A 26,406-nucleotide genomic window follows, 5' to 3' on the forward strand; every position below is an offset into this window, starting at 1 on the left:
GAAAAGGAGAAAAATGTGGGGGAGGCTTTTGGGGAGTGGAGAGAAGTGGATGGAAAGGCTGGTGAGGGTGAGACAGAAAATGAAAAGGGATGAGAGGTTGGGAATTTTGGAAAATAGTGTGGGTAGTTTTGGAAATGGGGTTAGGTTAAGGAGAGACAAAGAGGGTGGCAATGAGGGTTGGATGGTTGAGAATTCGAAACGGTTTCCTGGACGTGAAACTTTGTTGAAGAAGGCATACAGCAGAAGAACGGGGAGATTTTCGTAATTTACTTTTTATTTGGATTTTTTTTTGGTAAGTAAAATTAGAAAAATCATGGATTTTTTTAGTGGGTGTTTCATCATCTATTATGTTGACTAGTTTAGGTTTTTCAATTTAGATTTTGTTTTCGCAAGTGGTCATTTATCACAGTAGTAGAAAGGAGTTGACTCTTTGTATGAAAGCGTGAGTTTTAATCTTGTCGGCGGCTAATCTAACATCTAAAAGTATCTCCAAAGGAGACGTCAAATTCAAAACATCAAATTTCAATTTGATAGTTAACTCGGCAATTTGACATGTTGTCAATATTTTCCTTCCACCTGATATGCCAAAATTTATTGCTTTATTTATGTTTTTTTAAAACAAAAATAATAAAAGTTGGATTTATTTTTTATTTTTTTTCGTGTAAAAATAATAAAATAATACTTAAATATGCTAGAATTGAAGATAAAGTACAAGTGGAATGCCTTTGGAAATAGTAAAAATCAAATTTGAAGGCAGCTTCAAATTTGACATCAATTTGTTCATGTCAGCTTAACCTTCTTTTTCATGTCATCTTTTGTGATTCCCCGTCCAAAATTTGTAAGCCCTTAAGGCATAGATGTTGACTTTTGTTGACCTTCTCGTCGAAACACGTATTTCTAATTTTCTTAGTTTATTCTTAATGTACTTATCGCCACGAACGCGTGGGCGCTTGCCATGGCCAGTGCGTAGAGCACACGCACCTTCGTCACCGTTCACGACGACGCCCATGCACGGACTAAGGAATCTGGTAATTGGTTTGGGTCAGGTTAGATCTGGGTTTTAGGTTGGTGGGCTGGGCCAATTATTGAGTTTGGGCCGGGTAGCCAGGTTTGGATCGGGTTTTAGGGTTGTGGCTTGGGTCGATCCGGTTTCAGTTCGTGGGTCGGCTGAAATCTGGGCAAAGCTTGTAGAACTCGAACCGAATAGCCGTTCGAACTAGGGAGGATGAAAATGTTGCTAACAATCGCACCTAAGCACATAAAAGGACCAATTAATAAAACTCTACTAAAACGATTAAATTTGGGAATATGGACGTCACAAACGGATTCAGGATGTCGAAAAACCTAATGGGGACATTGGGTTCCCCCACGTGTTGTTGCAGGCGCCGTCTTGGACGACGGTGGAGTATCTGTGAGTGGACCCCCTCCAAAATGCATGATTTAATTATTAGAAATGCATACATGAAAGCATGATTTTATGACTACGTTTTATGAAACGTTTATGAGTAAATCCGATTTACACTTTATGAAATATCATGCTTTATTGATTTTACATTTACTGAGATATTTATGAACATGGATTTATGTATGATGTTTGAGCTATTGAGCTTCGATGAGATATATTTTGGAAAGATTATGTTCATGATTTTATGTGCTTACTTAGTGGTTATCCATACTATGTGCCTACATGCGAATGATATTTATGTATGGCTTTAGTCAAGCGATGTAGGGCCTTTGGGCGATTGTGATACCACTACTAAGCACACTTTATAAGACATGTGTTTTATGAAAGGTTTTATGGCATGCTAAGGCTTTCGGAAAACCTATTACTTATTATGCTATATGAATTTTCCAAATTGCGGGTTAGTACGTTGAAGAATAATTACTTTAGTATTATATATATAATAATTTGGTCCACTCATGTTTTGTTTTGCGCCCCTTCAAGACCTAGGAACGAGGCATACGACCCGTGCTACAAGGCATTCCCATATCATTGAATTTGTGTCCTCCTCTCTGCGTAGGACATCTCTTGTAATAACGCTTTCTATTATTCCTTCCGCTTGTACTGCTAATTAGTTGTGCTCTAAACATGTCATGCATTATCACTTTTACATTGTTGACAGTTGAATATTATATTTTATTAAGGTTTGTACTTGATTACTATATTGCGTTGTTATGCGCGAAATTTATATGCATGTTTTACATGTTCTCAGCATATGCATATAAAATGGCTTGCGTCACCCTCAGGTGTCAACCAGCACGTGGCCATCCCGTTGTCCTTTGGACACTGGGATCAGAGCGTGTCATCTTTGATATCTCGATTGGAATAAATGGTATGTCATTTGTTACTGTTATATGTTGCATTTGTGATTGCTTATCTGAAAATGGTCTAATCTAACAAAAGCCACTTTGTATTATAGTTTAGTAGTATTCACATTCACTTGAAAGTGAGAGGTCTTAGGTTCAATTCTTGCAAAAGGCAAATTTGATTCATATTATTGGTAGCCCATTGTGAGGCTAAATCTACCCCCTCTTACTTAGTGTAGATTATCATTTGTTCAAAAAAGAAAAATTGATATTGAAAAAAGTAAAATAGAATTTGTAAACTTTGTCACACAATCATGCCATCAATAAAAGATATAAATGGAAATGTTGAAGCTGATCTTAATCATTCATGTTTAATCTAAAACCAACATAATTGTTTACAACGGATTTTTGCATTTTATTTTTGTTTTAAAAGGGGATCAACTGGTGGCTTCGTCACGGCAGTCCAGCCTTCCGGGGGTCGGGAATATTCACAGAGGCATTTCAGCCTCCCCTTAGGGACCATTGTGCATTTTTTAAAAGGGAATCCAAGGATTTAACATGATTGTTTGAGATTGTCAATTACTATACATATAACGGAACAATTGAAGGAAGATTTGTGAAAAACATGTTCATTTAAGCAACATCAATAGCATGCAATTAACAATTAAAGGCGGAATCATGCTTGTATGCACTTAAAAACAAAACATTTACCCATGAAATTCAAAGCCTAGTAGATAGGTGAACCAAGACTCAACTCAAAACAAAGTGAGTTGAGAAATCAATACCTTTGTAGATTCCTCTTTGCATAAGCAAAGGCTAATCACCCAAAGAGAGGGCCTTCATTCCTTGCATCTTAGATCCATGGATTTGGATGGATGAAAAGGTTTCTCCAAGTTCCCAAAATTGAGAACCTCTAATTATTCATCACCAAGGCATAATGAAGAAGAAATGAGTGACCTTGGAGGAGTTTGATTGCTAGATGATCCCTCCAAGGTTGGCCTAAATTTTAGAGAGAAAGGAGAGCTTGTGTTCTCATCCTTTCCCCAAAAATTACCATATGTAAATTTTAGGCTATAAAGTCCTTTATATAGTCCCTTCAAATAAGTGACCTAATGGACCAAAAGCCCTATTCTTCTAACATGGCAAGCCTATAGGGTTTATTGGGCTTTCAAGCCCTTTGTTTATTCAAGTTGTCATACAACTTGAGTTAATGGGCTTGACATTCAAATCTCATTGGGCCTTGCGGCCCAAAACTAACCCGAGGTCTTTAACGAACTTATTCGTTTGATTAATTAACATATTAATTAATCCTAGCCTTAGATAAACAATTAAACCATTTAATTATTCTTACTCATCTCCGTTGTTTCTTCAAACTCTACCTTACTCGGTGAACGATCCATTAGGTTCCTTTTAGCGAGGCAGTGGGCGATTAAAACTCTTTCTAATCGATTGTGAATTGAAACTTACTTTCAATTCTCCCGTTAGTGATAATACACTTTTAGGGCTTCCACAATCCATGGTTGACGCCTAGCAGCATGTCATGGTTACCCAAGCTAATCAGAAGAGGTGGAGAACCTATTCAGTTTTAGGATTACAAATGCAATACGGTCTTTCTCTAATACAATACTCTTGACCACATTGTTTGGTTTGATAGTTTATTCATGTCTACTATCCAATGTGAGTCTTGTGCTTATATGATTACCTTGAATGTGATTTGGAACACATTCCTAAATCTCATTCATACTTTGGCCAAAGATTCTTAATCATATCATAGAGTATTCTCCCTCAAACAGTTTGAAGGTTAGAGATCCCTTGTTGCGCATTCACTTGCCTCCATGGCTAAGTGGCTTAACCCCAACGATGCCATGGACACCCTCCTGATGGAGTGACTTTGACATAATCAAAGATTAAGGACCTAACCACAAGACAACTGTGATGCCTCAGGTCAAAAGACTAATTTGCATTATACCAACCATGAGTTCTCATGTGACATGAATATGAGAACTCTTCGTTGATTGTGTTCAGTGAACTCATTCTCTATTGAGCACCTACGTACTTGTCTTGATGTCACACACACCAATGACTCGAGACTAGTCACTCTCCCTGAGAGAAGACATAGCACGTACTGATCTTAACGGACTATCAATGCCCAATTGACAATCCTATGATCAGGAACGTTTAGGATGTGTCAACGAAAGAATGGTCTCATGAATCTAACTTCTTTGGATCGCATTCTTCCAATCACATATTCCTTGGACTTATCGTTTAAGCATATAACATTTATATGAGACGGCTCAAACAATAATGTTTGCCCTTAATATTAAACTAGATTAGTTTAACATGTGAAATGTCCATAAAATATCATCATATGATTGGTTTTAGGGCACATTTCCAACAACAATATGGTTCAATTTTAACAAAAACAAGGGTAAATCCAAACCAAACCAAACCATCTCAATTCTAATTTTACAAATAAAAAATGACATATAAAGATGAATAAAATGAGAAAGGTATTATTTAGTTTTATTTATAGGGGACCAACACCATGTGCAAACCAGACCAACGGTTCAGTTTAGTTTTGAGACCATTTGAATATCTAATCATCAAAACCGACAAAACTAACCACTTCGATTTGAATTGGAGCAGTTCGAATAGTTTGATGCCCACTTCTAATGTTGATATGTACATATGGAAAAAGTGTCGGTTACGCGAGAGAGGAAGATAATAAAAAAAAATATACATCTCATTTCATGTAAGTTTTTTTCCTCATGAACAATCCATACCAATTATTAGAATTCGACTCTTTCTTGCTCTTCTCCTCTTAGAGCATCTCCACTAGTTGGTGGAAGGCAATGACAATTGGAGGGCAAAGGCATTGCCCTTTGCCCTTACTTTTCAATCTCAATGGTAATTACTTTTATGCAAGTCCACCAATTTGGAAGGAGGAAGGGCAAGGGCAAGGGCAGTTACTATTCATAAATATATTTTTTAATTTAATTTTTATTTGTGTTTTTAATATGTGTTTGGGTATTTATAGAAAAAAATTTGGGTATTTTTTGGAATTTTTTCTAATTCTTTGAATTTTTACAGTTAGAATAATCTTAGTGGTTGATTTTTAAAATTAAAACCGTTTAAAGGTTAGGAATCTGCCACATGGCAGTTAAATACAAAAGGACAATTTTTCTCCTGTTGAAAAACCAACGGTCTAGATTAATGGATCAATGAAAATCCAATGGTATGAATTCACCAAGAAATAGCTATTTGACTCATGTCTTCACCACGAAGGGGACCCACGGTTATCTGCTGGTGAAAGTTTGTGGCGCCTGCCTTTGCAATAATTGGCAGTTCAGCTACCATGCCACCTGCCCTCCTACCAATTGTCACCTTCTTTTGCAACTGTTGGAGCAAATTTTTTAGATTTGAGGGCAATTCAATCCAATTACAAAGGTAATTTCACAGTGGTGGAGATGCTCTAAATAATGAAAATGAAGCTATTGCATGGTAGTTGAGTTCCCTTCCATGACAATTAAATGGAATTTAGGTCACATCATTTTCTCATCCAAGCATCTAACGTATGGTTGGTATAAACCAACCCACCTACGTGTATCCTATTAGGCATAATTGTACAAAGCATTGCAGACCACAAATTCATCTTTCATTATTTTTTTAGCAAATTTATCACTAGTATTTAAGTATATTCAGAACACGATGAGATTATGTTATTATTTCACTCAATATATACAAAAACATGGCACGTCCATGGTTCGATTTTTTATGCTGGTGAATTACACGATGGCGGCTAAGGGTAGGTTGAAGTACCTTTGTGAGTGTTTTTTATGTTGACAATATTATATACTAAACGAGAGCCTTTTGTTTGAAAAAAAATACTTATTAAAGCTAAAAATACAAGAGAGATCTCATGGAGTCACCTAAAACAGCCAGCTAAACAGAGGAAATCAGGAGCCCTGTCCTTCTTCTTCTGTTGCAACATTCAACAGAAAATTCGGGCAACAAAGGAAAGAAAAAGCTTTGAACTGAAAAGCTCACTCCTTCCTCTCAGTCTCTCAGTCTCTCAGTCTCTTAGTCAGTCAGGTAAATTGTTCTTAATCACTTCCTTCCTTTTCTTCTCAAATTGGATATATGTAATCTTTGATTTTTTTTACACACTCAGACTCGGTTCATAATATTTTCCACCGTGAAATCTCCATTCAGTTGTACAAAATTCTCATTCTTTTCACTCTCTGCATGATGATGATGATGATGATGATGATGTTGATCAATCAAACAGTAATCTTTCATGTGTTAATTGGATTAAGTAGCTTTCCTAATTTTGGGTTTTCATCCTTGAACTGAAATTTCAATAAAATATTAAGTAATTCAACAACTTATGGTATTCTGGATTGTTTCAGCTTTGCAGTGTTATGTATTCTGCTAAAACTCCCTGAAATACCAAATAATAACAAAAAACAGTATACAGAATAAGGAAAGGAAAATAATGGAAAATCACACAATTAAGCAATCAAATAATGAAAACAAATATGAGTTACCTTGTACTTTTGTTTTAATTTCTGGAGGTCTCCAAAACTAGAACGAAGGTTTTTCTTTTTGTTTTTATCGTCTCATTGGAGTGTCTTGTTTCTTTTAGCTGGAACAAGTTGAGAAGTATTTGTTTTTGTATATTACAGTGTTGAAGTTAGTTTGTGCCCTGGTTCCTTGCAAAAACTGGACCCGAGGATTGAAGACTCGACTTTTTATCCATTATGATCTATTCTTTTACTATCAACATTTTAGTAATGGTTGTTACTTTGTTCAATGTAAAAGAGTAAAGTAATTGTCACCCTCGTTTTCTTTTCAAGGGAGGTAAACTATAAATGCTCGACTTTAAAAGCCGTAAGTTAAATTTCAAGTAATACGAACCCATTGCCTTGTCCAATGTTGTATTATTCCAGTCTTTGTTCTTTCCGTTCTGCTTGAGTCAAGTGCCTCTTCATGTTGTCATTACACTGTTAATTCATCTTCCTTCCATAAGTTACTTTTCCCAATTTGACCCTTTTGGATGACGGATTGGTTCTTTCAATAGCTTTGGGGCTATTGATGGAGTCTTTGAATTTCTATGACATAACTACGTATCTGGCCCTATATAGACTCCAGGCTATTTTAAGGGTTTATTCTTCTTTTAGGAACTTTCTGTGCTTTAAAAAAATCTTGTATTTGTTCGAAACATAAATATGGCCTTGTTTTAAATGAAAATTAGTTCATTTTGTTGATTTTCTTGTTGAAGTAACTTGTTACGTTTTTTTTGTTCTTCCAGTGTAGAGCTCTAATGACAGATAAGAATCAAAGTGACAGGTTAATGTCAGTTGATAATTCGTTCGGAAAGTTTCCTGATCATCTCGTAATAGAAATTTTCATCCGAGTTCCTGTCTCAAAGTGGGCACAAATCTCCTGCGTTAAAAAACAGTGGGCCAATTTGTTTCAAGGAGAACTTTTGTGGCAAGCTACTCTTGCTATGACATTTCCCTTGGCTAGCCAAGCTAAAAGGTGGCCAGGACCTATCCCTTGAGGATTGAGCAAAAGGTATAATAACACGTCTACTTCAATCCCTTTTTTTTCCCTCTCTTTTAGTAATTCCTTTCTTCTGAGTTTTCATATTTTGTTGTTCTTAAAAAAATGCAATATGATCATTGATGGTCTATATCTAGTCATTGCCTTAAGGACAAATTCCTTTTCCTGTTCTAATTTCCCGCTTGAAAATTAAATCAAACGACAACTTTTGGCTAGGCTTGATTTGTTGGCATATTATTAAAGATCATGTTATGACTTGTGCCTGCATGTTTTTTATTCATATCTTAAACTGTAGCTCTTACTTTCCCCTAGGTGCTGATTTGATGCCTGTGCTTATCGTCATATATCCATGCATTATATTTTGCTAAGGTACTGGAAATTTTCGCAAGAGATTTGAAGCTTTATATGTCCGTAAACATATCTTTTCTCTGGATGGCGAGATTGATGAGATCGTGGGCTATAGTTATTTGTTTCTAAAAGAGCAGCTTGAGCGTTCAACTATGCCACCCTCTTCTAGTATACTGCACGAAACCTTCATAGGTGTGTTTCAAATTTCACTTCTCTATCTTGCTTTCTCTGCTTTTATAAACCTGGAACTGAAAATTAATCTGTGAAATAAAAATTTATGATGTGAGTACTGATCCCTGATCTCAAGTTTGATGGTTTAAAGTTAATATAGGCTATTTAATCTTGCATTTGCTCCTAGCTTGTGGACATGTTGCAAAAGTTTTGGTTTACATAACATGATGTAAGTAGAAGTTTACAATCTCAAACTTGTATCGCAAATTGTGATCCATTATGCCACCTAATGTTCTGGAATTTTAGCATCGGTATGTGGTAATGAAATGCATATTGTCCACCGTCGTGACAACGATAATACATATTGCATACCAAATCTGATGGGAAATTTTGTTGTTTGCGCTGAGTTTAATTAATACCAGGTTGTGATCTCATTTGACCTCCTGACTTAAAATTACTGTGTTTAGTAAATCAGTTTATTGCTTGTGGGAAATCGAGAGTCATGGCTCATGATCTTGCTTCCCAGATCTGGCTGGCTGTTCTCGACAATTTAGAGGAAAATGAGAAAACTTTTCAATTACTTAAACGTAACAAATGTCGAAATGCAGAAGATACAGACATGATTAAGTTAATATTGTTGCTGCAACGTGTTCATTTTCCTTGATACGCAGTGCTAGTACATTGAATCATTCCTTATGAATAGGTTTTTTTCTCGTACCCATACTCAAGATCGATCAAAGTCCAATGGAGGGTGTTTGAAAAGCTATTCACAGATTTTCACGACTACTTCAATTATGCAGATTATTATGATGTGCTGGGTTGTGCAAAGAACAAGTTTCAACCAATACCATCCACTTGGTTAGCTTACAGATCAACCTTAAGTGCACATCTTTTTCGAATTAGTCACAAGTACATTTGTATATATGGAAGTCACAAGAGTTATGCTTGAATGTTGTTGTATAAAGATGTATTTTTTTTATCTTTCTTTTGCAAACTAGCCTTGTGGCCAACAATTATATATAGTGCAATTTGAAATTCTTATTATTCTTTGTGTTACTTGAATTTTACTAATTATTTTTCGTGTCATACAATTTGAAATTTTATTGATGTTTAGCATTGTGTTTAGTATTGTTTGAGAATTTAACGTGGTCAATCATGTCGATAAAAAAAGGAAATGTTCTAAAAACAATTTTAAAGGGTAGTAGGGAGTTGAAATGCCCAAAATAAGTCACATGACTTATATTCAATGGCGAAGCCAGGAATTGACAGGGGAGAGGTGAAGTTAAAAGAGTGCAAGGTTCAAAAGAATAGCAACAACCAAATCCTTTATATAGTAATGTCTTTCATAATTTATCAATACAAACAAATTACAATGGTTGCTAACGAGGTTTCATATCATGAAAATGCCGCATAATAGGATCATTATCAATAAAAGCAAATACCTCTCTCAATGTAAACAAGCATGCTATCACTCAATCATTGATCTCCCATTTTGTTACATAATGATGTTTTTACAATCTTCATAGCAGAAGAGCTCTCTCCACCGAAGCGATTGCAACTGGTAACACCAAAGCCAATGTAAGAAGTTTATACACTAACATATAGCTTGCATACCTCTCGTGTTGGAAATGTGCCCTAAAACCAATCATATGATGATACTTTACGGACATTTCAAACTAATGTAGTTTAAATGTAAAGGGCAAAGATTATTGTTTGAGCCGTTTCATATAAATGTTATATGCTTAAACGATAAGTCCAAGGAATATGTGATTGGAAGAATGCGATCTAAAGAAGTTAGATTCATGAGACCATTCTTTCGTTGACACATCCTAAACGTTCCTGATCATAGGATTGTCAATTGGGCATTGACAGTCCGTTAAGATCAGTACGTGCTATGTCTTCTCTCAGGGAGAATGACTAGTCTCGAGTCATTGGTGTGTGTGACATCAAGACAAGTACGTAGGTGCTCAATAGAGAATGAGTTCATTGAACACGATCAACGAAGAGTTCTCATATTCATGTCACATGAGAACTCATGGTTGGGATAATGCAAATTAGTCTTTTGACCTGAGGCATCACAGTTGTCTTGTGGTTAGGTCCTTAATCTTTGATTATGTCAAAGTCACTCTATCAGGGTGTCCACGGCATCGTCGGGGTTAAGCCACTTAGCCATGGAGACAAGTGAATGCGCAACAAGGGATCTCTAACCTTCAAACTGTTTGAGGGAGAATACTCTATGATGTGATTTAGAATCTCTGGCCAGAGTATGAATGAGATGTTGGAATGCGTTCCAGATCACATTCAAGGTACTCATATAAGTACAAGATTTACATTGGATAGTAGACATGAATAAAGTATCAAACCAAACAATGTGGTCAAGAGTATTGTATTAGAGAAAGACCGTATTGCATTTGTAATCCTAAAACTGAATAGGTTCTCCACCTCTTCTGATTAGCTTGGGTAACCATGACATGCTGCTAGGCGTCAACCATGGTTTGTGGAAGCCCTAAAAGTGTATTATCACTAACGGGAGAATTGAAAGTAAGTTTCAATTCACAATCGATTTGAAAGAGTTTGAATCGCCCACTGCCTCGCTAAAAGGAACCTAATGGATCGTACACCGTGTAAGGTAGAGTTTGAAGATTCAACGGAGATGAGTAAGAATAATTAAATGGTTTAATTATTTATGGCAAGGATTAATTAATATGATTATTAATCAAACGAATAAGTTCGTTGAAGACCTCGGGATAGTTTTGGACCTTAAGGCCCAATGGGCTTCGAACGTCAAGTCCATTGACTTAAGTTGTATGACAACTTAATGAATAATGATTCACAAAGGCCCAAATAGCCCAATAAATCCCTAAGGCCGGCCATGTTAGAGAAAGAGTGGGTTTTGACTTATTTACAAGTTTGCCACTCAAATGAATTAAGGTATAAGTGTGACTTAATAGCCAAAATTCATTAAGTGTTGTTTTTGGGGAAATTGGAGAAACACAAACTCTCCTTTCTCTCTAGAAATGGCCGGCCACCTTGAGGATAACATCTAGCAATCTTACTTCCTCAAGGTCACTCATTTCTTCTTCAATATACCTTGGTGTGGAGACTTAGGGGTTCTCAATTTTGGGAACTTGGAGAAACCTTTTCATCCATCCAAATCCATGGATCTAAGATGCAAGGAATGAAGGCCCTCTCTTTGGGTGATTAGCCTTTGCTTATGCAAAGAGGAATCTACAAAGGTATTGATTTCTCAACTCACTTTGTTTTGAGTTGAGTCTTGGTTCACCTATCTACTAGGCTTTGAATTTCATGGGTAAATGTTTTGTTTTAAGTGCATATAAGCATGATTCCGCCTTTAATTGTTAATTGCATGCTATTGATGTTGCTTAAATGAACATGTTTTTCACAAATTTTCCTTCATCTCGGTCTTCACCAACTCCTTTGCAAGATCACCAATTCCTCTCAATGATGAAAACTCATTATGCATCTTCATATCATGAATGTAACTGTCAAGTTGAATTGGAAGATTCATGAGGTCTATACAATCAAAATCTTGAGGATAAAGTTGGGCTAGACGAACAATTTTTGCTTTGTCAAAAGATGCAAAATTATTCACTCGACTCAAACATGCCATACAAAAAAGCAATTCGGTGTTTACCTCATTGAAGCAATCATTCAATTTCTTTAATTGTGTATTAAGGACTTGAAAATAAAGGTCCACACCATAGTAATGGAAGTTTATGAGTCTTGGAGCTTTACGCCTTGATTTTTGGGGTACAAAACGCAAATCCTCCATGTTAGGAATGACGATATCATGCTCTTGACAAAACTTTTGTACATCATCAAGCAAGTCCCCAAAGTCATCATCTCTCAAAAATTGTAGTCTTTACTTGCATACTTCCACTAATGTCATCGCATTCACAATATCTTGATCTTTCTTTTGTAATGCTTGTGATAACTCATTTGTAATTCCTAATATAAGTCTTATAAAAAAAAGGTGAAACACAAAATCAAAAATGTGTATGTCATGGAATAACTTACTTCAACAAAATTGTCTTGGTTGGTATCATCCTTAATCCATTCAAGCACCTCCACCACGGCTTCAAACATGGCAATGATACTAACTATAGTACCATAATGTGAGTTCCAAGGTGTATCACAAGGACGCATGAGACTAATCTCTTAATTTAACCCTCTACCCGTTTTAAGATCACCAATATCAAGAGCTTTCTTAATTTGTTCTAGTTGTTTCAATCTAAATGCGTCACGACGCTTACACAATGATCTGATAGTACTGACTAAAATACTTGCATTGTTGAAGAAAATGGTGACACCCTCAATTCCCTTTGCAACGGCTACAAGAGCTAGTTGAAGTTGGTGTGCAAAACAATGAACATAAAATGCTTGAGGATACTTGTTCAAAATCTTTGCTTTCAGGCCATTTAGTTCTCCTTTCATATTACTAGCTCCATCATAGCCTTGTCCCTGTAACTTGGACATGCTCAAATTTGTTAAAGCAAATAATCTCTCAATGACCTCTTCAAGCAAGCTACTAGTTGTAGATGAGACATGTTGCACACCCAAAAACCTTTCAATTACTTCTCCTTCCTTGTTCACATAACGCAATACCACTGCCATTTGCTTTTTAGTTGAAGAATCATGTGATCCATCAACTAAAAGAGAAAAAAATGTACCTTCCATATCTTTAGTAATTGCACCAATAGTTTCAATAGCACAAGCACATACAAGATCTTTTTGAATATCGGAAGAAGTATACTTGAGATTCTTGGGAGCATTCTCAAACACAACCTTCCTAATTTTATCATTATGATCGGCAAGAAATTGCATAAGCTCTAAATAATTACCTCTATTGCTTAATTTGAATGATTCATCATGGCGATGAAAAGCAAACCTTGTTGCAACAACCATCTTGTGCAATCAAGTGCGCCACGCAATAAAATGTGATAATTAATGCGAGCTTTATCGGTTTGCTTAATCACAAATGTTTCAATATGTTGCTTTTGCGTCGTCAAATCTCTAGCTTGTTGTAAAGCTTTATTATGAAGACTTCCAACACCTCCCTCATGATCTCAAAATTTTCGAGTCCTTTCCTCCAATTTGTAAACCCAATCTCAGTGAAGACATCATTTCCGACATTTCCCTCTTTATCAAAATCACACTTGAATAGATAGCAATAACGGCAACATGTGGCATCTTTTACTATACTATACTTCAACCACTTAAAATTATCAAACCAACAGGTGACAAAACATCAATTGTTGCAAACTTTTCTTGGCATGATGTGGTCTTTAGGTTGACAAGGATTATTTTGGAGATAGTGTCGACGAATTGCTTCATGATAATTAGGTGGATAATCAAGCATTCAATGTCTATGTCCAGGGTCTGCAGGAAGATTAGCCAATATTTCATCCAACTCAGTGACCTCACTTTGTTGGGAACTAACCGGAATACTCGAAGAAGGAATATTTGGAATATTCGAAGGAGGACTACTTGGAATATTTGAAGAAGGACTAGCCGGAATATTTGAAGGAGGATTTAAACATTGTTTCTTATAGTATCGTTCCATTGTGTAACTGTACATGGAAAACGAAAAAAAAAGTCTTAGACTCTTAATCTTAGAGTAAACTGTACTATAGTCAATATGAGTACTAATTAATTAAATCAACAATTCAATTAATCAATACCAATATTCATATAAATTATTTAATACACAAAAATTCAACTCATAAATTAATATCAATAATCAATTAATCAATAATCAAGAATTCAATTTTTACTCTAGATAATAATTTCATTGATCAATAATCATTCATAGGATTCATATTTATACGCAAAAATCAATAATCAATAACTAATTAGTGTATTACTCTATGATTCTATATTAATTAACTAAATTTTCATATTAATTAATCAATTAGGGTTAGAGATAATACAAATTAGAATGTTAAAAAATTTACCTAAAATTGAGAGAGAAGTGGAAAACCAACCAACAGTTGGCTGCTAGAGGCTAGCAGTGGCGGCTGGCTTGGATTGAAGGAGAAATAAAGGACAGCGGAACGGAACGGAGGGAGGAGGGCGCTGAAAACTACTGCTGGGATTTGGGGGGGCACACACGGGCCTTCTGATTGGTTTTAAAAAGGGTTTGGCTTTCAAAAAGTGAAGACTCATTTGAATAATGGAAGGCATGGGGGCAGTGGTCCCCTTTAAAATTATTTTTTTAATCAATTAAACGAAACGGCGTCGTTTGATTAAGGAGGTTTTTTTTTTTTTTTTTTTTTAATACAAAATGAAACGGCATCGTTTCATTTAAGGGATTTGAAAAAAAAAATAACACAAGCTGTTGCACAGCAGCAGTAGAAACTCAAGCCCAGAAACCGATCTGCAGTGCAGGTGCATTCATTAACTCCGACGAGACCAGAGGAGCGGAACCGCGCTCCCGGGCTTAATTTCCGGCGAGGGGAGGGGCAGCCGCCCCTCCCAATCCCTTTGTAGCTTCGCCACTGCTTATATTAGGTAGAAAACTTAAGAAGAATTACGATGAGATGACAAATTAATGATTTTTTAGAATTGATATGAAGTGGCTTAAAACTTGAATTCATATTACGAATTGAAAATGTTGCAAGTTCATACGACATTACAAAAAGATCATTTATTAAACGGAAACCTTGAGTACAACCAATTGCACTACGATCATAGTTTAAGGGATGGATCGCAGTCGAGAGGATAGTATGCTTCAAAAAGAATTTACTAAATTTATTTTTTTTCTCATTGTTTTAGTACACTAGTCATGCCATAGTTATTGATGTTATACATATATATTAACAAACGATGGAGTAGGTTTAGCCTCACGTGCTAACAATAATGTTGTTCAAATTCGTCTTTGAAGAAAAGCAAATATAAAACCTCTCACTAATAAATGATGACAAATATCATAATAGTGGTGATGTATTCTTAGTATTTTTTAGCAGTATTTTAAATCAATACATTAAGGTTGAAGTTCAAATAATCTGCAGTCCTTAAAATTGACTACAAAGGATAAAAGTATAATACAAATAATATCAAAATCAAACAAAAGAAAACGACAATAAATAACAAAATAAAATTTAATCCAAAATTATCAACGAATTTTTTGAAAGGAAAAACCTAAATTAACCATTCAACAGCACTAAAAAACCTAAATTGCACACCTTTGAAATTGTCAGCCAATCACACATTCAAGATCACACACTTCCTGCCTTCAATATTTAAATGAAAAACCAAATCCTAAGTTAGTAAAATCAATTCATCAATAAAAAAAAACAAAAAACAAAAAAATATGACTCATATAAAAGGAGAAAACAATAAGAATAGATTAAAAAGAAAGGAAAAAAAAACTTGATTTTGCTTACCATAGTGCGTTAATAGTTGGATGAAGAAGGGAATAAATTAAGAGATGATCGAAAGAAAGCAAGAGAAAGCGAGAGAAAGAGAGATGAGACAGAAGAAAATGAAAATAGAGAAAAAAAATAAAATCAAACGTTAGAGCCCAATTAGTTAGGTTTAATTCATTCGGTAAGGAAGAGACCAGAGTTTTAATAAAACCCTCCCTCCCTTTGCAATCCCTCTTTAATATTGGATGCTATTTTAATCACACCTAATAATACTAATAGGGACGATTAATATTTTCACCTCTAAAAACTTATTAATAGGTGCGATTCTGCCAAGGAGCAACATGTTTTTTAGTTCTTCCTTCAATATCTCAATGAAAGTTTAATGCAGTTTCTTAAAAAAAAAAAAAAAAAAAAAAAAAAAGAAGGAAAGTTTAATGCACATAATATTACTTTGTTGAACATTTTCAAATAAATTGTCAATTTGAGTTATTTCTTCCCTAAACAAGCACATATCTCATGATGAGTTAATCACATGAATGTAGGCCCGTTACTCAAAAAATTCTACTTTGTCATGCTATTAGTACGAAATTGGGATGACAATATTTGCTAATAATGATAACATTCTCTTTTACAAAATCAAACGATATAAATGAAACGTAAAGCACTCTCTTACTACTAATCAATTACTTGTGAAACTTACCTTTTAACACGTACAAATATTAATTTATCGAATTATACTACTAAAACAATTAATCAGTTTGCAAAAGAGAAATAAGACGGATAAAATCCATGTTTCAATTCCATTTTTCTCTAATTGACTCGGAGTTAACTAAGTTTTTTTTAATAAACGATATTATTTACATTCTATACTAAATGAATAGAGGAGTGAGCTAAGCCTTACAATATGCTTGCCATAATAATGTTGTTTAAATTCGTCTTTGACAGAATCGAACCAAAGATCTCTCACTTACACATGAAAAAAAATATCATTAGGTTATGATACTAAATAACTGGACTTGATTATGTTTAATCGACAGCAAATTACCAAATAAATTCATTTCATATCCACATTCATTGCAAGATTTTTTATGATATCAAAAGGGCGAGAAAAATGATGCACATTTTTCCAAAGTAAAGGAGGGCAAGTTTGTAATTTCAGACCACATTGCACAAATCAAACCCACTTTTGCGCGGCTTTTTTTCTTAATTTGTTCATGACGATATTATTCTTTGTACGAGGGCTGACAAAACTGTCTGTTAATGGTAATGTCCACTGTCCTGCGTTCCCCCTTGAATTCCGAGCTCTTCCCATTCCCAGAAAAATCCAAAACCCAACACATTGATAAACCCTAAATCCACCCATTAATTTGAAAAATTAAACTAATAAATCATCCAAATCATTTTATTAAACAAAATCAAAGAAAAGTTAAATAATGAAACTTTTATTAACTTAATTAGATCAAATTAAAGTGGAAAATATGCTAATCCAACAATTTACTGCTCACGGGTTGAGACGTTTTACATTGTTCCAAACAGTGCTCTCTCTCTCTGCAGTCTGCACATATTTTGCTTTTCTGGGTTGCAGGGTTTTCAGCTGGAAGCTCTTTTCTTTTTCTCCACATTTGAAATTTTGGGGTTTCTGGGTGGCTTCAGCTGCAAATAAAAGCACTTGGATCTTCTGGGATTTTGATGGGTTTTTGGTGATCTAGCTTTTGAGTCCTAAAGTTCTAAACCTTCAAATTTTTGGGCTTTTTAGGAGTTGGAATTTTGTGGTACTTTTTATGTACTTTTTGTTCTTCCGGGACTTGCTTTTTACTGCAGTGCGGCTCAAGTGTATGGGGTTTGAGCAGTAACAGTGAAGAAAGGAACAAATCTTGTTGAACTTCTTTGGATGAGGATGATTTGGGATCTTTTATTTTTTTGGTGAGTATTGTGTAATGTGCTTCCAGGAACTGCAAAATGTTGGAGAAATCTGCTGATCTTTGAGCAAGTTTTGTGGGTTCTGATCTCTCTGGTGTTTTTGTGAGTCCATTTTACCAAAGGTAGTGGAATGCACTTTAATGAGTAAATAGTTTGTACTTTTACTGTTCTTAGCTCAACAGATTTTCTGAGTTGTTACTAGTTCAATGTTTAGATCGATAGTTTTCTTGTAAAGGAAGCTTGGATTGTTTGATCTTCTGCTTAGATCTAGGGTTTCTTGCTTACCGGATTCTGGCTCAGAAGGGTTTTGAGAAGTACGAGTTACCCCATTTTTTGTTAGAACTTCACGGTTTAATTGTTCATAAGTCAAAACATACTTGAATTTCTGCTGGTAGATCTCACTGTGCCTTCAATGTATAACGACCTTGGAACATAATAGAGTTATTAGTTGGCAAAGGTACTTCGTGTGCTGGTGTTATTTTCGGGGTTTGAATTGTTGATTACGAAAGAGGTATTCATAAGTTTGCGGGGTTGAAGAGAACCCAATTTGTTTAGTGGATTATGGATTTCTTCAAAGTGAAGAAGTTTAGGAAAGCACACAAACCAGACCCCGAAAATGTGTCAGAGGACAGTCCTGTGCCACAGCGGGAGGAACCCAACAAGAAGAATAGTGGCGATGACTGTGGTAAGTCGGCCAATGCTGATCCTGTGGCCGAGGCTGAGGACGATGATGATGATTTCATAATTGAGGAGGTCAAGCGGAAGTTAAAAGAATTGAGAAGGAACAGCTTTATGGAGCTGATTCCGGAAGAAGAGTCATTACCCGAAGAGGAAGAAGAAGAAGAAGCCGGTGAGACAAGCTCTAATGAGTGGAGGGATGTAGAAGCAGAAGGCCAGCTACGGTGGTGTGGCTTTGTTGCTGTATATGACAAATACTGGGAAAGGATGTTGTTCTTTGAGCAGATGAGTGCGCAGCACCTTAGTGGAACTTGTAAGTGTTGTAATTTGTTCTAATTTTTTACCTTTTCAAATTAGTACTTTAAGCTTTAGGACTTTACTTCTTTTTGACTGGTTGTTTGAACTTGAAATGTTTCATCTTTATATGAATCTACCTGCATGAAATACATATGAAGTTTTCCCCTTCATAGGTAAATAGAAAATAAACATTCTATGTGCCCAACAAGCCATATGGGAGATTAGAATAAGTAAAGATACGAGGAGATGGCAGTGTTGAAATGACGTGAATCTGATTTGAGCTTAGTTCTCTTTCAAATAATTGGCAGAGTTGAATTTTCAGACAAACGTAGATAGCTCAAATTTATTGAAACTTGCTTCAGTTAAGCTCTAGGTATACGAGCAGTTCGTAAAAGTACACAAGCTGATGTTTGTGAAGCTAGTTATATACAAGTGAAACAATACGTTTGTCTATATGTTGTTTCTTGAGCTCCAGGGTTACTGCGGACAGACAGTTTCTTTAGATTTCTTTTGTTTTTCTTTTTGGTAAAAATAGATTATCTAAACGTTCATTGCAAGTAAATGTTTGCCTTTCAGGTTTCCAAACACCCAAGACTCCATCACCGCGATTTGCATCTAAGAAGCTTACTTCCCCTCTTCGCTGTCTTTCTTTGAAGAAGATTGAAGAGCCTGATAATGAGACTGAGCACCTTCAGCAGCCTGATGATGATCCTTACCAGGATATCGAGACATCATATGTAGGTCAACTTTGCCTGTCTTGGGAGGCACTGCACTGTCAGTACACTCAGCTAAACCAGCTAATTGCATGCCAACCTGAAAATCCCAACAGTTACAACCACAGTGCTCAACAATTTCAACAGTTCCAGGTTTTACTACAACGGTATATCGAAAATGAACCTTTTGAGGAGGGCCACAGGGCCGAAATTTATGCTCGCACGCAAAGACTTCTTCCTAATTTACTCCGGGTGCCTAATATACAAGGTAAGCTTCTTGTGTCAATCCAAAATGTTTATGATCAAGAATTTGACTGTGGTTGTAAGTTCAGTTACGAGCACTGAAATTAGAAGCTGTTTTTCATGCACGACCAAATTCATATATACTAATTTCTCAGCTTTCTATTATTAATATGACGTGTTGGTAAATTTTGTTGTTTCCGATGTTAAGAACTTGGCGTCATGAATTTGTTCAGGTCCAATACAAAAAGGAAAGGAGGAAGAAGAATCAGATTCATCGTTGCATGCTCCTGATCTCATCAAGATTATTGAAACCTCAATCCTTACTTTTCAGCTTTTCCTGAAGATGGATAAGAAAAAACCAAGCTCTGTTCTTAACTTGTTTGGGAATCAAAACCAGGCTGCCACCCCACTTCAGCAGATTCAAACTTCTCTCCAGAAGGTGAAATTTTTTCTAGTGTATCTTTTCTTTCGTGTTTCCACCTTAGCATCTTTATACAAGGTATTTCAAAGTCTTATGATAAAAGTGGTCTGGTTGATTACTTGGTTTTAATTTCAAATTCTATTACTTTTTACCTGCCGAAAGAGTTTAGCCATATTCTTACTTGTGTGAGTTTCTTCATGATTTCTCTTTCAGGGGGTTTGTGAGCATATATGCTTATACATGCATAAAACATTTGATGGAGTACTAGATTACCCTTCAGTGATAGAATTCTTTATCCAATTTTTCTTATCCCACGACCATTGTGGTTTGGGTACTGATAGATCTTCGAACCAAATGATGTCTAGTGTGTGTCAGATTCAAAATCTCCGTAGATACTATCTAGATTAACTTTATATTAAGCTGTTCTTCACAATTATATTAAGCTGGCGTTCTGAACCTTTTGTAATTATTCTGTCTTCGAGAATGCAATGTGTTTGAAGCTGGTGTTCTTAACAATGATCTTGTTTTGTGTGTGTGGTACTCTTGGACTACTATTATGGCCGTTTCTTTTTACTCAAATGATCATATAATGTCTTGAAACTTGTCTATTTGTGCTGCAGAAATGGATGAAGTTAAAGGAACTGCGCAAAAAGAGGAAAGGTTGGAAGAAGAAATTGTGGCCACAATCACAGGAAGATGTTCAGCTTTTGTTCAGCTTCATTGACGCCAAGGTTTTGTCAAGAACCCTCCGGATGGTGAGAATAAGTAAAGAGCAGCTGTTTTGGTGCGAGGAAAAGATGAAAAAACTCGACTTAGTTGATGGCAAGTTGTGGAGAGACCCGTCTCCCACCCTGTTCCCCTGTCAATAGCCCTCGGAATGAACTAATTCAGCATATGTATTCCTTGGATGGTTAGCAGCAGATTAAGCCCTCTCTCTCTGGCTTCTCATTCAGTTTATCTTTTGTATGCTGCAAGGAGTACTATCCTCTGGAGACCAAGAACACCGACTTCATACGTTTCTACTACCGATGTATGAATGTTACGAGGAACTTCCCTTTTGCCATTGAGGCTGTCGAGGAGCCTCGATCGGATTTAATACATGAAGAACTCAGTTGTTCAAATTAAGTTTTCTGCAACTGTAGTATGTTATCATCTCTTTCATTAGGTCTGAGTGTGAGCATTCGTAGTTTGTATTAACAACAACCAGATTTCTATGAACTAAATAGTTATTGCGGCTAAGTACTTTTCATACGGTCAAAGTTTTTCGAGCAAGTTCTAAAATGAGTCATGAGTTTTCAATTTTTTGACATTGCACCTTATACGATATTTGAACAATTGTCTCACATTGCATTCATCCGTTCTAACTGAAGGTGTAAATTGCTCAAATGTCAAAAGCTTTAGTCTCCGGAACTTATGTATATATAATATTCAAGGGATAAATGATTTTAACCAATCGAGTTGGAAATCCTAATACAATCAATTGAATCTTCTTCACAACACATAATCCGGATAGGGATGTTAGCGACATGAGCAACGATAGTGCAACCGAATATCAATGTCAGAGTAATAACGATGACATTTGTATCGTTGTTTTTTTTTTATGAAAAGGGGACAACGGATGGCAAGTTACAATTATCCACTTATTTTGGACCCAGAGAGGTTATGGAGAATTTTACTATGCATGTGCCCATAGACTAAGCACAGTCACTAGCTCAGATCATCGAACTTGAGGTCTCTTACATTTTTTTTTTTTGTTTATTAAGGAAACAAGGGCACTTACTACTGGACCGCTTACTGTAATGGCTAGGTATGTTTTAATGGGGTCGACAATGTTCACGTGGGGTCGATATTTTGGTTGACCAATCCACCAACGGACTTGTGCATGTCGGTTTATTTTCTTTTACTGGGCCAAAAGGAAAACCCAAGCCCATCGAATACCTGAAATACAAACCCCTAATTTTTACATACGGAGATCCGATCTCAATCCCAAAAACCCTAAATTCCTGAATTAAAATCCCAATCCCCGTTCAAACCCTACTACCAAATTCTCGATACCAAAACCCTAATTATGGCGTCCGACGACGAGATAGAGAAGACGCAGGAAGAGAGGAAGAGGATGGAGAAGCAATTGGCTTCCCTCACCTCCGTCACCTTCGACACAGACCTCTACGGCGGCACAGACAAGGGCGCATACGTCTCGTCGATCCCTGTGAACGACGACGATGACAACGCGGAGGCTATGGACAACGAGATTGCTCGGAGGATGGCGGCTTCGTACACGGCCCCCAAGTCGGTGTTGAACGAGAGGCCGAGAGGCGGCGACGCCGATGAGGATTTGGGGTTCAAGAAGCCGCAGAGGATTATCGATAGGGAGGATGATTATCGACAGCGGAGGTTGAACCGGATCATATCGCCTGAGCGGCACGACCCGTTTGCGTCCGGGGAGAAGACTCCGGACCCGTCGGTGAGGACTTATGCAGATGTGATGAGGGAGGAAGCCCTGAAGAGGGAGAAGGATGAGACTCTGAAGCTTATTGCTAAGAAGATGAAGGAGAAAGAGGAGGCGCCGCCGGAAAAGGAGGATAAGCCTGCTGCAGCTGAGGCGGCGCCTCAAAAGAGGAGGAATCGGTGGGACCAGTCTCAGGATGGCGATGGTGGGGGCAAGAAGGCGAAAACGTCGGATTGGGACTTGCCGGATACGACGCCAGGAAAGTGGGATGCGACTCCGACGCCAGGAAGGGTTTCGGATTCGACTCCATCACTGGGGAGGAGGAACCGCTGGGATGAGACACCCACTCCAGGGCGGGTGGCAGATTCGGATGCTACTCCAGCTGGTGCTGTCACTCCTGGTGCCACCCCTGCTGGGATGGCTTGGGATGCGACTCCGAAGCTTCCTGGGATGGCCACACCGACACCGAAACGGCAGAGGTCAAGGTGGGATGAGACCCCTGCCTCAATGGGCAGTGCGACCCCAATGGCTGGGGCAACCCCTGCTGCTGCCTATACACCTGGTGTGACCCCTGTAGGCGGAGTTGAACTTGCTACCCCAACCCCCGGGGCAATTAATGTGAGGGGAGCCATTACGCCAGAGCAGTATAATCTATTGAGGTGGGAGAAGGATATTGAAGAGAGGAATAGACCATTGACTGATGAAGAGCTGGATGCTATGTTTCCTCAAGAAGGGTATAAAGTTTTGGACCCACCGTCTTCTTATGTGCCGATTAGGACTCCGGCGAGGAAGCTTCTTGCTACCCCGACTCCAATGGGGACTCCTATGTATTCTATTCCGGAAGAGAATCGTGGGCAGCAGTTTGATGTGCCTAAGGAGTTGCCTGGTGGGTTACCGTTTATGAAGCCCGAGGACTATCAATACTTTGGGGCATTGCTCAATGAAGATGAGGAGGAGGAATTGTCCCCTGATGAGCAGAAAGAGCGGAAGATTATGAAGCTTCTGCTTAAAGTTAAGAATGGAACGCCACAGCAGAGAAAGACAGCATTGAGGCAGCTTACTGATAAGGCTCGTGAGTTTGGTGCTGGCCCCTTGTTTAACCGCATTTTGCCTCTGCTTATGCAACCCACTTTGGAAGACCAAGAGAGGCATCTTTTGGTTAAGGTAATTGATCGAGTGCTTTATAAATTGGATGAGTTGGTACGTCCTTATGTGCATAAGATTCTTGTTGTTATTGAACCTTTGTTGATTGATGAAGACTATTATGCGCGTGTTGAAGGGAGAGAAATTATCTCCAATCTTAGTAAAGCAGCTGGTTTGGCCACTATGATTGCAGCCATGCGTCCGGATATTGATAACATTGATGAATATGTTAGGAACACTACTGCCAGAGCTTTTAGTGTTGTTGCTTCTGCACTTGGTATACCTGCCCTCTTGCCCTTTTTGAAAGCTGTGTGTCAGAGCAAGAAGTCGTGGCAAGCACGGCACACTGGAATCAAGATTGTTCAGCAGATTGCCATTTTGATCGGCTGTGCTGTACTTCCCCACTTGAGGTCCCTTGTGGAAATTATAGAGAATGGTCTGAGTGATGAAAATCAGAAGGTTCGGACAATTACTGCTCTATCTCTTGCTGCTCTTGCTGAGGCAGCTGCCCCGTACGGTATTGAGAGCTTTGACTCTGTATTGAAGCCATTGTGGAAGGGTATTAGGTCTCACCGTGGTAAGGTTTTGGCTGCCTTCTTGAAGGCAATTGGTTTTATTATTCCCCTTATGGATGCAATGTATGCCAGTTACTATACAAAGGAAGTGATGGTTGTTTTGATTCGAGAGTTTCAGTCTCCCGATGAAGAGATGAAGAAAATTGTGCTCAAAGTTGTCAAACAGTGTGTGAGTACAGAAGGTGTAGAGCCTGAGTATATAAGAAGTGATATTCTTCCTGAGTTCTTTAAAAACTTTTGGGTTAGAAGGATGGCTTTGGATAGGAGAAACTACAGGCAATTGGTGGAAACAACTGTAGAGATAGCAAACAAAGTGGGTGTTGCTGATATAGTTGGGAGAATTGTTGAGGATCTCAAAGATGAGAGTGAACCGTATAGGAGAATGGTTATGGAAACGATCGAGAAGGTGGTTGTGAACTTGGGTGCATCTGACATTGATGCTCGGTTGGAGGAGCTTCTCATTGATGGTATCCTTTATGCCTTCCAGGAGCAGACCAGTGATGATGCAAATGTGATGCTTAATGGTTTCGGTGCAGTTGTGAATTCTCTTGGTCTGAGGGTGAAACCTTACCTTCCTCAGATTTGTGGTACCATTAAGTGGCGTTTGAATAACAAGAGTGCAAAGGTCAGACAGCAAGCTGCAGATCTTATTTCGAGAATTGCTGTTGTCATGAAGCAGTGCCAAGAGGAGCAACTGATGGGTCATCTTGGTGTTGTCTTGTATGAGTATTTGGGAGAAGAGTATCCAGAAGTTTTGGGATCAATTCTGGGAGCGCTGAAGGCAATTGTGAATGTTATTGGTATGACAAAGATGACTCCTCCTATAAAGGATTTGCTTCCCAGGTTGACACCAATTTTGAAGAATAGGCATGAGAAAGTCCAGGAGAACTGTATTGACCTTGTTGGTCGTATTGCTGATCGCGGTGCTGAGTTTGTCCCAGCAAGGGAGTGGATGAGGATCTGTTTTGAGCTTCTTGAGATGCTCAAGGCTCATAAGAAGGGTATCCGGCGAGCTACAGTGAATACTTTTGGTTACATTGCCAAAGCCATTGGTCCACAAGATGTCCTCGCAACTCTATTGAACAATCTCAAAGTGCAGGAGCGGCAGAACCGTGTCTGCACCACTGTGGCAATCGCAATAGTAGCTGAAACCTGTTCGCCTTTCACAGTTCTTCCGGCCCTGATGAATGAGTATCGTGTTCCAGAGCTTAATGTGCAGAATGGTGTTTTGAAGTCCCTCTCGTTCTTGTTTGAGTACATTGGTGAAATGGGGAAAGACTATATCTATGCAGTGACCCCGTTGCTAGAGGATGCCCTCATGGATAGAGATCTGGTTCACAGACAAACTGCTGCTTCTGCTGTAAAGCACATGGCTCTGGGAGTAGCGGGATTGGGATGCGAGGATGCTTTAGTCCACTTGCTGAACTACGTCTGGCCAAACATATTTGAGACATCCCCACACGTTATCAACGCGGTCATGGAAGCAATTGAAGGGATGAGAGTGGCATTAGGTGCTGCGGTTGTACTCAACTACTGTCTCCAGGGGCTGTTCCATCCTGCTAGGAAGGTTAGAGAGGTGTACTGGAAGATTTACAACTCACTGTATATCGGAGCTCAAGATGCTCTTGTTGCATCGTACCCGATGCTTGAGGATGAGGACCATAACGTATATACCAGGCCCGAGCTAATGATGTTTGTATGAGCAGCTGCTGCTGTGGCTGTCCGGATTTGGGAATGGATCCGCTGTTGATGTAAGAAGCATGTTTTGTTTTTTCGCCTTCTGGTTGCTGTCTATGTAATCACTAAATGTCGCCTTTGCTTTGCCGTTTTACTCCATAGTTTTATTGTCTCGTCTAAATCAGTAAAATTGTTTAGGTACCAAAGCTTTTACAGCTTTAAATATTGTTGCTGAAACGTGTTTAAAAAACTCATTTGGTTGCAAGATTCTGCAATGAGATACGATCTCTTTTTAGCCAACACTTTCATTAAGATGAGAGGAGCATGTAATCACCTACAAAAGTAGGTCATCAAAAACACAAACAGATAACCTGTAAGGATTGGAAAGTTATACTGAGAGAGAGCTTGGCTAACCAACATCGCTTATTGGTGGTGGTGTGCACATCAAGAGACAGAAGAAAGAAAAAGACCTTGAAGTGTTGAAGACTAGATGGTGGAATCTAGGAGGAGA

At 37.7% G+C, this 26,406-nt stretch overlaps 3 protein-coding genes and 1 long non-coding RNA gene across 6 annotated transcripts; 3 read left to right on the forward strand and 1 right to left on the reverse strand.

Moving 5' to 3' along the window:
• Nucleotides 1–6,063: 6,063 nt before the first annotated feature.
• On the forward strand, nt 6,064–9,435 carry LOC125468336. Of its 3 annotated transcripts, none has more exons than XR_007250731.1 (3): nt 6,075–6,399; nt 7,619–8,412; nt 9,095–9,435. It is a non-coding gene; the product is annotated as an uncharacterized LOC125468336 (long non-coding RNA). The 3 variants fall into 3 exon arrangements; XR_007250732.1 differs by having other exon boundaries at nt 6,086–6,399; nt 7,619–7,884; nt 8,242–9,435; XR_007250730.1 differs by having other exon boundaries at nt 6,064–6,399; nt 7,619–9,435.
• A 3,135-nt stretch (nt 9,436–12,570) lies between these two features.
• On the reverse strand, nt 12,571–13,317 carry LOC125480893 (zinc finger MYM-type protein 1-like). The gene has a single exon (XM_048592131.1). The coding sequence runs from the start codon at nt 13,315–13,317 to the stop codon at nt 12,571–12,573; it is 747 nt and encodes a 248-aa protein (XP_048448088.1).
• Nucleotides 13,318–17,289: 3,972 nt separating this feature from the next.
• Nucleotides 17,290–21,302, forward strand: LOC125480881. Its single transcript, XM_048592119.1, has 4 exons — nt 17,290–18,690; nt 19,251–19,655; nt 19,864–20,069; nt 20,672–21,302. Exons 1-4 carry the CDS (start codon nt 18,261–18,263, stop codon nt 20,918–20,920), a joined length of 1,290 nt encoding a protein of 429 aa, XP_048448076.1. The 5' UTR covers nt 17,290–18,260; the 3' UTR covers nt 20,921–21,302.
• Nucleotides 21,303–22,021: 719 nt separating this feature from the next.
• Nucleotides 22,022–26,195, forward strand: LOC125468343 (splicing factor 3B subunit 1-like). The gene has a single exon (XM_048563995.1). The coding sequence runs from the start codon at nt 22,120–22,122 to the stop codon at nt 25,918–25,920; it is 3,801 nt and encodes a 1,266-aa protein (XP_048419952.1). The 5' UTR covers nt 22,022–22,119; the 3' UTR covers nt 25,921–26,195.
• Nucleotides 26,196–26,406: the final 211 nt, after the last annotated feature.

Source organism: the organism of the source record quoted next, unplaced genomic scaffold (assembly GCF_019419815.1).
Source record: "Pyrus x bretschneideri cultivar Hongxiangsu unplaced genomic scaffold, Pyrus_bretschneideri_v1 Contig37, whole genome shotgun sequence".
In the NCBI taxonomy this organism is placed as follows: domain Eukaryota; kingdom Viridiplantae; phylum Streptophyta; class Magnoliopsida; order Rosales; family Rosaceae; genus Pyrus; species Pyrus x bretschneideri.

Coding starts and splice junctions, on each gene's coding strand:
- LOC125480893 (XM_048592131.1), bottom strand. CDS start 13,317: ATGGTTGTTGCAACAAGGTTTGCTTTTCATCGCCATGATGAATCATTC.
- LOC125468343 (XM_048563995.1), top strand. CDS start 22,120: ATGGCGTCCGACGACGAGATAGAGAAGACGCAGGAAGAGAGGAAGAGG.
- LOC125480881 (XM_048592119.1), top strand. CDS start 18,261: ATGGATTTCTTCAAAGTGAAGAAGTTTAGGAAAGCACACAAACCAGAC. Junction 19,656..19,863: donor CCGGGTGCCTAATATACAAG/GTAAGCTTCTTG, acceptor GAATTTGTTCAG/GTCCAATACAAAAAGGAAAG. Junction 20,070..20,671: donor TTCAAACTTCTCTCCAGAAG/GTGAAATTTTTT, acceptor TTTGTGCTGCAG/AAATGGATGAAGTTAAAGGA.